The following is a 13,338-nucleotide window of genomic DNA, read 5'->3' on the forward strand; positions in this document are numbered from 1 at the left end:
TACATGCATTATAACTATGCAACAAAAACAATAACCACGTGACCCACGGATATAACTATAAATATAATCCGGAATTTAAACGTTCAATATAGATGTGATTTTCCTAGGAGAATGATATGCCTTATACATTATGAAAAATCGATCCAAATGTCACCAAAGAGGATTAAACGCCCGTTTTCCCCCACCCTCAATTTTCATTTATACTGTTTCTAAATGCAAATATCCTGAGTTATTCTATGTGAAAAATAATCCTAGAGACTTAGAAAAGAGCTATTTACTTAAGAAAGCAGAGTTAGTTACGTAATTAATTCCAATACCAGTATACCTGTACCTTACTTAATCAACTGCTGGTCATGTAATAATCTTTAGTGCTCGCCAATTTTTTTAAGCCAATCACCGACGAGGATTTTTCAAATTTTCAGGTTTCAAATCTTAATAGTCAAGAACAGATTTTATATAAACTGGACGTTTTATATTATAAAACGCAAGTGGGCGGAGCACTAAGCCGGTTAGAGTGCATATTGGATGTTCTTCGTAAATAAGAAAGCTACAGTCGCTTCGCAAGCTCCGCTCCTTTTTAGCTTTCTTATTTACGAATAACATCCAATATGCACTCTAACCTATACGTAGTAAGTTATCTGACCTTTAATGTTTAATATATTATCTTACAGCAATGGCAGGTAAGTATAACATATTGAATAATACATTTTGGCAGTCTGTTAAGAATAATCAATCCATTTATCATATGCGTTCTTATCGTCTCTCTTTTCAAGTATGATAATTTCTCCCCACTTTCATCTGCTATTTACATTACCTTATCATTGCTGCAACTGATATAACCTATACAGACATTCGATGAAACTCTTGTCTATGTAATGTTTCCCATCGGGAGAACGCTCAAAGCAACTCCATAAAATATGTTATCCAAATATGTTAATAATATAAATGAAATCGATTAGAACCTTTTAAAGCATTCTAAATTGCTAAAGACCCGGGTATTTTAAGTGCTCTAATGATTATAATGTATCATAAGCAGTTTAAACGTTACAAATTCACCTATATTTAATTTACGCGGGCACGTAAAAGCCTTTCAGTACAAAGAACTTAATATGGAGACTTATGTCGTATATGTATGCGATATATCTTTCAGAATTGATTTCAATAAATTTTAATATGGAGACTGCTCAATACTACAACCACCCTACCTGGTCTAAGAGTATTAATCAATTATTTGACACTGGAAGCTTTCAAAAGTGCGCGATCAAGAGCTAGATATTTTTATTTTATTACTATTATTATTATTATTATTATCATTATTATTATTATTATATAGGGTTAACGCACGTTTTTCCGTGTTATAACGTCTGCAGAGTCCCGAGGAACGGTTGGTGCCCTGTATGTATTGCGCATAGGTGAAACCGGGCTATAACAAGAGCGCGTGACTATGTTAACACATGGTTTTGGTCCTGTTATAACATTGGCAAAAGAGGGGAAAATAGCCGATTTAATGCTATAATTATTATTATCATCATTGTCATTGATATCATTGTTGTTATTATTATTATCAATATTACTGTTAGTATTATCATTTTTATTAAAGTGATATCATGCCCAACTAAGGATATATAGTAAGTGAACTTGTGAAAGTCAAAATTTGTTTACATCTTGCAATCATTCCTTTCATCTGTATCAGGACTGTCATTTGATGATGTTATTTTGATTTAATTGTTATTTGCTGACGATATGGTCATCTTAGGCAAGTCACCATTGGAACTGCAAAACCATTTGGATCTTTTACATTCATATTGCTCTACATGGGGATTAAAAGTAAATACAATCAAAACAAAAGTAATGGTTTTCGAAAACAAGGGGGGTTATTACAAAATGAGAACTGGACCTATGATGGCCAAATTTTAGAAGTTGTGAATGATTTTAATTATTTAGGTACTGTTTTTAATCATACAGGTAATTTTTCGCTTAACCAAGAACACTTGGTAGGGAAAGCTTTAAAAACTCTTAATGTTTTGTTTTATAATTGTAAAAAGTTTGATCTCAAAGTCAATTATTTGATGCTTTCATTGGGTCTATTTTAGGATACGGGTCTGAAATTTGGGGATACACGAAATCTAAAGAATTGGAAAGAATCCACTTAAAATTTTGTAAACGTTTGCTTAATGTTAGAGCAAATACTTGTTCTGCTGCAGTTTATGGTGAGTTGGGGCGTTATCCGCTGTATGTGACTCGTTACGTTAGAATTGTAAAGTTTTGGTGTAAGTTGAAAAACACTGATTATATTGTTTTAAAAACTATGTATGAAGATGGTTTATTGGATTGTAATAAAGGACACCGCAATTGGGTTTCAAATGTTAAAACACTACTCTGTAATTATGGTTTTGCTGAAATTTTTAATGAAAATTGCGTTGATGCAAAAGTGTTCCCTATCATTTTTAAACGCAGAGTTATAGACACTTTTATACAAGAATGAACAGCTACTTTAGAACGTAGCCCAGTTTTGTTTAATTACAAGAATTTTAAGCTTAACTTTGGTTATGAAAGTTATCTTGATATTCTGCCTCGTAAATATAGATATTATTTTTGTAGATTAAGATTATCTGTACATCCTTTAAGAATACAGACTGGGAGATACAATAGGAATAATACACCTCGTGATCAACGATATTGTTTATGTTGCAATGCATTTGACAAAGAAGATGAATACCATTTTATATGTGTATGCCCTTGTTTTAATAGTCTTCGAATGCAGTATCTTAAAAAATGTTATTATGTTAGACCATCCGTGTTTAAATTTATAGATCTACTTTCAACGCAAAATAAAAGTATTTTAATTAAGTTATCTAAATATATCCATGAGTCTTTATCGTTGAGAAACGCAATCATTAACTCTTAACAAAACTGATTTGTAATTATCATCTTGCATAAAGTTTGTCCTCTTTAATCATTGTTTATCTATTTAAGAAAGTTTATAATTTGTATGTTTTCGTATGCCATGTGACTATGTTTAATCAAATCTTTTGTTAAACAAGACGATGTACCTATGTATAAGTCTGTAAATAAAATTCTGTTCTGTTCTGTTCTGTATAATTTACATTGTATAAACTCATGTGGGCTGAGGTAATTTCTGTAAATATCCATCAGAGTTAACATGTTACCTTCAATTTATAAAAATAGTGAGACAGTCTTTAACTATTTTCGGCATATTTATATGTTTTTCTTAAAATTGTTTAAAACCAACTGTTAGTCAATCTCCAATGATATCCTACCTTGGAAATATAGTGTGAATTGAGCTCAACTTCAAAATGAAAAAAGAAGAGAATATTGTCACTTTTTCATTATTATTACTATTATTATTCATTATTATTATTCATTATTATTACTATTATAATTATTATTGTTATTATTATTATTATTATTATTATTATTATTATTATTATTATTATTATCATTAGAGAAAACGACTCTCTAACGAATGCGAGTTCTTTTAGAGCTTGTCTATTGTAGGAAATGAATCAGTAATCATGCTTATTTCAGGAGTCAATTTGAGTATGTCTTGGACTTTTAAATACCAAAATGTTTGCAAGAATTTACAGAATATGAAGAAGAAAAACATCGTTTCAATCCGAATGGTCGGATAATTAAGAGATTCAAGATGGCGTCCACGATAGCGGCCAAAAGTCCACAATCACAAAAAAAAAAAAAAAAAAAAAAAAAACAAACAAACAAACAACAACAACAACACTTATTATCATGATTTGGCCACTATTTAAAATAATTTCTTAGTTCTTTTGTCTATATGAAAGATACATGGTTTTTTGTACATAAATTGGTTTTTGGTCATTTTATGGGAGATATAAAAGGTGCAAAAATGACAGTAATAATTAAATTTGACTCGAATTCTCATTTTCATGACAGTAATTTTCTTTCTGTATTTTTATGCAAAACTACAACAAATTAAACAAATAATATTTAAACTGATAGTCTGTGCCCACTCTATCGTAAACCTGATTTCAACCAGAATACGACCTGGGGCTTAGAAGCTCCAACATGGTATTCCTGCGGCAACGAGCGTCCCAGGCCTCGACACCCAACGCTGGTCGGGAGTCAGGAGTACCCCGACTTCACGATGAGCCAACATACACGTGGCACAGGCCATAGTTCCAGCAATCTTAATATCTATATAATGTGTATTGATTCATATCAGCATTGGAAGTGTAAAATATATATGTATAATACACTGGTGGCCCGAACAAAAATATATTAAATTTTATTACATCATATTTGAATTAAGGCTTAGAAAACACTCTACATGTACATGACACGTCTCCGACTCTAGATGGAAATATTGTTTATAATTATTTTCTTAAGATTGATCTTTTAACAGAATTCCTTGTGTTTTCTTGTGAGGTAAAAGTATGATCAAATAATTATCAAATAGGAACTGTAATGTCGGCAAAAGATTGATAGGGGGACCATCTATTATTAAATTTATCCCGGTTACAAGAATATTGGATATACTTTTATACATTACAATGAAAAAGTAACGTAATATGAAACTTTTGTATATTAAAATTTTGGTTATGATACTTACACGTGTAAATATATCTTTTTGCAACATGAAAAATAAAATTTAATGTTTTCTTAAGATCAGTTATCCCCAAAAGAACTTTTTCTTTTGAGAGTTCATAATCTGTAATATTCGGGCATTTAGTTTTAATGAAAGTTTTTAAAGTATATATTGTGACCATACATGAAAAAGGCGAAACAAGCAATCTGTTTCATTATAGAAGAATTTATATAATTTTATAGATATACTTGCGAATTTTTTTTATTGTTGTTACGAAATTGAATTTACAAAAATTGCGAAGATAACAATATTTAATGACTCTCAGTTCGGGTTTCGGGCAACTTATTAATATTAAGTCTTCATTCAATGATACAAACTGTCTGTTTTATCTAACCTCTTATATATATTTAGTGATCATAATGAAAAAGCGTTTGATACGGTAATTCACGATGCTCTTTGTACACAATTACTTTATTCCAGCACTAGTTGTAAAGTGATCAAAACAACGTTCAGTGATGTAAAATCTTGTAACCAATTTTGTCCAAATATACTGGTGTCCTTTTATTTCTATACGGCGTAAAGCTAAGAGGGTAAGGTCCCTTTCACCTTTGTTGTTTATTCTATATTTAAATAATATCACTGATAATGTAGATTTTTCTAGTATGGCAGAAAATGACCTGATTATACTTCCAGTATATCTTATTTTGACTGCAGACAAGATCGTACTTTTTATTACTAATCTAGTTAGTCTACAGCAATAAGAGCCCTCAACACTTCCGTTGTAGAGCCCTCGACAAAATTTAAAAGCAGTTTCTAACAAAATATCTGACTTAACAAAAACATGCTTGTTTTTCTAAAATCGAAAAATGCTTTGTCACGTAGACTATCTTTCTCATCATTTTGAATATAATTTAGATACGAAATACCCTAAAATGACGTTGCTGCTATAACTTTTTTCACAAGAAGACACAGTTTTCGGGGGTTCTCTACCAGAAGTTAATGTTGACCAACTTAATCGTGCATGTAACTTTGAAGACTCAACACAAACAATATTTCACAGAGCTTGGTTTTAAATAAAATAAATATATAATTTGAATGTAATAGAGCCTTTAGCATGGTGCTGGCACAATAAAGAGCCCTCACAAATGTGATTGAGCCGACACATTCATACATTAAGTGATGATATTGTGGAATATTGGTAATAAAAAATAATATTCAATCTTTACTTGACCCGGAAAAAGGAACACGGATTCCCATACATAGTTTGTACGTTCTTTTATTTAAAAAAATACATATTCAATAAGAATTTAAAAGATTTCAATAAATTTCTGCAGTAAAAATATTTCACTCAAATATGTGCATATTATAATATTATCTTAATAGAAAAAAGTTACAGGAGTTAATACAGACCTACTTTTAATTGTAGTGCTTAGCACGATGTAAATTTCGCCAAAGCAATGCAACACAATTTGAAAGTTACTGTGAACATTGAATCAAAGACGTACTACACCGGCGAGAAACAAATAAAAGAATACGCATCAAAGGATAGTAAGACAGGAGAACCCTAAACAAAAACTTGACAGGGCGCAAGGGAGAGCACGGTCAAGCTTATCACTAAAATGATACATATGAAGAAACAATTAGCAACCGAAAAAGAAATCCAAATGAAAGAAAACAAATGAATGATTGATTAATAGGCCCACTAAGTAAAAGGGCACAGGGGAAGAGGGTAGGAAATTCGGGGAGGGGGCGGTGGGCGAAATAAAGAATAAATAGGGCAAAAGGGAAGATACTTACCGTAGACGAGAAAACAAAGTGGGTTGTTATGGTTAAAAAAGGTGAAATATTAAGCAAAACACCAAAAATGATCATGTAGAAACATATTAAAGAAAACCCAACGAATTTAACAAAAGTACCCAATGTCTTAAAAGAAGACAGAGGAACAAGAAAATCACCTACAAGGGCCCGACGGAGCAAGGTAGAAGATGAACATTAAGGCAATTCAGTCCCAAAGGGCTTTGTATGACATACTGCATTGGAAGGGGTTACGCAGTGTGCCATATGCATTTTTTATGGCATACTGCATCACTTCGTCGATGTTTTCAATTAAAAGGCTTATTGACGTGTTAATAATGTTTAGTATTTTGCATAATAGAAAGCCTCAGAAAGAATCCTTTTCTTAATATTTAGCGGAATAAAACGCCAAGCCAAACAGACCGACCAAACATTTTTATGCACCCCGAGAGCAAATAGTCGCCGCTTTGTCCGTCTATCTGAACTTTTTTTCCGGAGCATAAGTCACAAACTATTCAAGCTACTATGTTAAAACTTCACTTACTGTTATATCTCATTGTGGAAAGGTGCAGTGCTCAAGAACCGTATCTCTCTAACATAATTTTTGAGTTATTGCCCCTTGTAGTGTTTCATACTTTACTCTAAAACTACTAGAGATGTCAATTTTAAACTCAAGGGGTGGTCTCGGAGAGCACCACCGGTTCTACCGACTCTTGTTTCAAAAAGTGTGAAGTGTAAAACTTATCTTAAATACATTGAAAACGTTTTAATGTAATTTCTTTTAAAATAAAAGAATCAACTGTCATACGATTGTCTGTTTTAAAGGGTTTTCCTAAACAATTTTTATTCCCCGCTATTTCGAAGAAAAAAGGGGGATATAGAAATAGACTCCGTCCGTCTGTCCGTCCGTCCGTCACACTTTCGTGTCCTGTCCAAACCTTTGTCATTTATTAAAGGAATTTGAAATTTACTTGACACAAATGTTTGTTATAATAAGACGATGTGTCATGCGCAACAATCTGACCCCTACCTCCAGGGTCAAGATAGCACTTGCTCATTCAAGATCAACGTTGTCTATTTGAAGGTATATGTCGTGTCCGGTCCATCACTTTCTTATCTTTGAAGGGAGCCACAATTCTTCACAATAATGAGACAATGTGTCATGCGCAAAACCGGTCACCTACCTCTAAGGTCAAGGTCACACTTGGAGGTCAAAGATTAACATAGTCTGTTATAGGGTATATTTTGTGTCCGGTCCATAACTTTTTCATCGATCAAAGGATTTTGAAAATACTTGGCACAAATAGTCACTATAATATAACGATGTGACATGCGCAACACCTGCATCCCTACCTCCAAGGTCGAGGTCACACTTAAAGGTCAAAAATTAACACAGTCTGTTAAAGGGTAAATTTGGTGTCCGATGTAGAACTTCTTCATAGTTCAAGGGATTTTGAAATAACTTTGCACAAATAGTCACAATAATAAGATATGTCAAGTACAACACCTGCACCCCTACCTCCAAGGTCAAGGTCACACATAGAGGTCAAAGCTTAACATGATAGATTTTTTTTTATCCCGTGTTTTATTTTATATCTTTAATAAATTTATAGTTGTATTTGCAGATCTAGCATTCACTGAACAAAACAATATAAGCAAACACACACATGAATACTTGGTTAATGGGTTACGATTTTTTCAGAAAGAAAACATTGGAACTAGCATAATACTGCGATGAATCAAAATCAACATAATCACATTATTTCCTCCAATTGACAGCAAGACGTTGTTAAGCACATACTGACTCCCTGCAGCTATTCACGAAACGAACGAAACGAAACGAAACGTAAAATGCACCTAAGGGATAATACTCACGGACATGCCACGGACGCGCATTGCGTGAGCACATAATATCTATTGCGTTGAAACGTAATACCTTTTGCGTGAGCATGCTATAGCTATTGCGTGAGCACGTAATATAAATTGCATGCCTACGTAAAACTACCGCGTGAGCATGTATTGTCTTTTGCGTGGCCACCTAGCACTCTCGCGTGCGGATGTGCTATAGCTATCGACTGCGCACGTAAAATCTAACGCGATGGCGTGTAATGGCTTTCGCGTGCGCAAGTAGTAAATATTTCCTATATCACTTTTATGACACCATGCAATACACATTTAGAAGTGAAATTTACTAGAACTCGATCTAATTGATTCGATTTGCAATTACGTGCACACGTGATAGGTATTATGTGGCCACGCGTTGCCATGTAATACCTTTTGGGTATCAACGTTTAACCTATCACGAGCACACGTAATAACTATCACGTGACCTCGTATTACTATCATGTTTGTACGTGCGTTCGCACGTAGTAAATAAAAGATTGTCTTTGTTCCCTTTGTGCCACTATAGTACTGACTTTAATATATATTTACATGTATATCGGTAACATAATTTATGAAAAAGCACATACGTTTCGTCGCATTGTGTAAAAAGGAAAGCATTAGGAAACGTACTTCAAGATTCAAAATTACGTTCAAGGGCGGTTGTACATTTTACCTATAGTAGTAATTGAGGGGAAGGTCGTGTCAATGAACTTATAATGTAAAAAATCTTCTTAAGTGAAGCTATTTGGACGTATTTGGGAAAAAAATGTGATCAGGAATTAAGATGTTGGATAGATTACTTTATAAGCTTTTAAACGAACAACGCATGTTCATATATCCGGTTAAATTCAGTCAAGAACCGAGAACTAATGTGTTGTTGTTGTTGTTGTTGTTTTTGTATCCACTTAGGGATTACATTATTTTCCCAATTATCACTTCCAGTTTCTACAGGTTACTGTAAGGGTTAATGCAAAAAAATCAATTTTCTTAGAACAGTAATTGCCTTTCCTCGTACATGTACTTTCTTTTTTGTATATATAACTCCCATCTCTTATACACTTACAAGACATGGACAATAAATATAATTAGAAAATGAATACTCGAGTTATGCTTAAACGTAAAATGAAGACATTGGAATCATCCCTACTGTAAATTTAAGGTGTAATTAAATGCAATATATAGAATATTAATAATTTCATTAAAACATTCAGTACCCCTTTATCCAAACGACCTACATATATAAATAGTGTGTGAGTAGATTTGTTGGACTGAGAAAATTGAGTAAGTTAGTCAGTTAGTGAAACAACAACGCCTGTGCCGACCACCACTACATCAACAACGCCTGTACCGACCACCACTACATCAACAACGCCTGTACCGACCACTACTACATCAACAACGCATGTACCGACCACCACTACATCAACAACGCCTGTACCGACCACCACCACTACATCAACAACGCCTGTGCCGACAACCACTACATCAACAACGCCTGTACCGACCACCACTACATCAACAACGCCTGTACCAACCACCACTACTACATCAACAACGCCTGTACCGACCACCACTACATCAACAACGCCTGTACCGACCACTACTACATCAACAACGCCTGTACCGACCACCACTACATCAACAACGCCTGTACCGACCACCACTACATCAACAACGCCTGTACCGACCACCACTACATCAACAACGCCTGTACCGACCAGTACTACATCAACAACGCCTGTGCCGACCACCACTACATCAACAACGCCTGTGCCGACCACCACTACATCAACAACGCCTGTACCGATCACCACTACATCAACAACGCCTGTACCGACCACTACTACATCAACAACGCCTGTACCGACCGCTACTACATCAACAACGCCTGTATCGACCACTACTACATCAACAACGCCTGTACCGACCACTACTACATCAACAACGCCTGTACCGACCACCACTACATCAACAACGCCTGTACCGATCACCACTACATCAACAACGCCTGTACCGACCACCACTACATCAACAACGCCTGTACCGACCACCACTACATCAACAACGCCTGTACCGACCACCACTACAACAACAACGCCTGTAAACGACCACCACTACAACAACAACGCCTGTACCGACCACCACTACATCAACAACGCCTGTACCGACCACTACTACATCAACAACGCCTGTGCCGACCACCACTACATCAACAACGCCTGTATCGACCACCACTACATCAACAACGCCTGTAACGACCACCACTACATCAACAACGCCTGTACCGACCACCACTACATCAACAACGCCTGTACCGACCACCACTACATCAACAACGCCTGTACCGACCACCACTACACCAACCAACGCCTGTACCGACCACCACTACAACAACAACGCCTGTAACGACCACCACTACATCAACAACGCCTGTACCGACCACCACTTCATCAACAACGTCGGTAACGACCACAACAACAACAACTGTGTCACCTTCGACGACCACCACTTCATCTTTCTACTGTCCATCTGGTGGAACACCATTTACAACTGTAGTGCTTACCGACAGAGATATTTTCACCTTCAAGTAAATTCACTTATCCTACACATAACTCCCATTTCCTGATATTCTATTAGAGTTCAGTGCAAAAATGCATGCGCAATTCACGCTTTAATTTATACTGCGCAAGGTTACGTCAACGTTTCGACTGGTTTTTGTTGAATATAATTTCTAAATATCAACAAATAGCACACTTTCTCAATTTTTATTTCAAATGCGTGATAATTGATTGGTACATGTTTCGTCTGAGAGCCTTTCATACGGTTATTCTGAACATTGATTTCCAAAGGAATTTACAGCGAAATCCGTAATGGTGTACATTGTGAAGTTGCAATATTGGGTGCTAAATAAATACATGTACATTTCTTTTCGGGAGAATTTTTCAAAAGTTAACATTCCTGTTGCTCACCAAGATTTTAATTCCATAATGTTAAGTATGATAACGATTTATAGCTTGTGTGTAGCATCTAAGTATATTTCAAAAATTTTAATTTGTCAAGTTTTCAAGTTTTTTTACCTTTCTCGAAGTAAACTCGTTCTATCTTCGCTCAGCAAAGTTAAAACAATATAACATAACAGTCTAATTTAGTTAAGTGAATTGAAAAACCAACAAACAACCCCCTGTTCCCATCAACACCTATACCAATCCGTTGCCTACTCAAAAAAGCCCGTGCCTTACAAACTCATTCTCAAGTCATTTGTCACATATAATTCCGTTCTCGAGTCATTTCATTCTATATCAATTTTTGATCAAAATTTGTATTTCATCTTTACCCAGGGTGGCGAAGGTATTGGCATCGCAGTCAGAGGCGCGAGGAATCTGTATGAACCATGGAGCATTCCTTGCTCGCGTGACAACTGTAGTCAAGATGAATTATCTACTTAATCTTATTAGGACTTGTTCAGGTTATCTTTATTTCATGTGATAACAAATTATGCAATATATGTACTTGACAAAATATAAAACAATAAGCAAAGGAACTAATAATCTCAGCGAGTATTGTTAGATTCATTTACATATATGTATGGGAAAATGTTGTCGTAGAACCAAAATTAAAAACGATTTTATTCTGCTGAAATACTAATATATGGAATTCACAGTAGATACACAAACTCACTGTATCCTGTCTTGCGAGTCAATACAATTCTGTGTGCACCCATGCGATAAAGAGAACGCAACGTGTTTCCTCTGTACCCGTATATATCTTTTTTGTTCCTTTCTTTCTAGAACAGACATTTGATAGTTTATACACTGTAGAATATATATCTTATGAAATAACTTTAAAAAAAAATCATGTACTTTCATTATGTTTCAGATTATAGTGGTATTTACGATTACTATGTTGACGGAAGTAATGCCGGTGCCTCGGATTTCTTTGCTGCAGGGGCTTGGGTCATGGATAACGGAGAGCTTGTACCAATAACCTCGGACTTTTGGGGACCCGGATATCCCAACTATCCTGGCAGTCAGCATTGCCTGCGCATGACATCAGAAGAAAATTACATGTGGGACGACTGCAGTTGTAGCGCAACGCACTATTTCATTTGTGAACAGTGAACTTTTATTTCGTCTTCCTTTGGGATGGATATATTTAAAGTGCACTTTATCAGGTGTTTTTAGTTGAACGAAAAATATCGTATGTGTAAGAGGAAAATAGAAAGAAAAATGTTTTATGTCATCTTTACATAGTAAATCCTTAATGCTACTTTTAGATCTACAATTTTAGATCTCAGAGCTAACTTCTCAGGGCTCCAAAATGTACTGTTACAATGTATTATTAAGTCAAGTTTAACATATATTCATTATACGTTTGGTGCATCCCATTTATACAGTACACATATTTATCTTTCAATAAAAGGCTTCGTAATTTGTAATGTGCTACCATTGTAAAACACAAAATTATTCTGTTTGTGTTGCAATAATATAAACTGTTTACAAATGGTTATTCATATCATATTGTTTTATTACGTAAATCTAAGATAAGTCAATGGGGCCGGGGTGTAAGTTGAGTTTTTATATGTACATTGTTGAGGGTGGCGATTCGTTCAATAAAGGTTTGAAAATAAGTGTGCACTCGTCATATAATGTCCAGTACTTACAATGTATAATGTCATCTTTATTTCAAATCACCAATTTTTGACATTTTGACAAAAGTTAGTGCAGTTAGGATTTGATATAAAATTTAGACACTTGAAATGAAAACGAGGCTGGACGGATTAGTGATTTGATATGGATTTTGTTTTTGGACTCGGAAAATATAAACGAGACAAAATGGAGTACAATAGTGATTAAATATGGATTTTTTAGACTAGGATAATGCGATGAAAACGAGTCACAGTTGATAAGATTGGATCCAATAATGATGACAGATTACATGGAACAAACGCTGGATGTGTACATTTTTATGTCATTTGATACAATGTTGTACATGTTAAATTCAATTAACGTGTATCATTTCATATTTTACACGTTTTACTACAATGTATAATATAAAATATTAGGTTCTTTTACATTGTT

General features: G+C 34.7%; 1 protein-coding gene across 1 annotated transcript; it reads left to right on the forward strand.

The window, feature by feature from the left end:
* Positions 1-671: 671 nt before the first annotated feature.
* LOC132754796 (mucin-2-like) lies at positions 672-12,475 on the forward strand (the record flags this gene model as incomplete). Its single annotated transcript, XM_060745507.1, has 5 exons — positions 672-680; positions 1,564-1,628; positions 9,559-10,662; positions 11,599-11,726; positions 12,137-12,475. Coding segments are annotated over 5 exons (1,548 nt in total), but the record flags the coding sequence as incomplete, so codon positions are not given.
* Positions 12,476-13,338: the final 863 nt, after the last annotated feature.

This window comes from Ruditapes philippinarum, unplaced genomic scaffold, assembly GCF_026571515.1.
Source record: "Ruditapes philippinarum isolate M1 unplaced genomic scaffold, ASM2657151v2 ctg18586_1_1_1_1, whole genome shotgun sequence".
Taxonomy (NCBI): domain Eukaryota; kingdom Metazoa; phylum Mollusca; class Bivalvia; order Venerida; family Veneridae; genus Ruditapes; species Ruditapes philippinarum.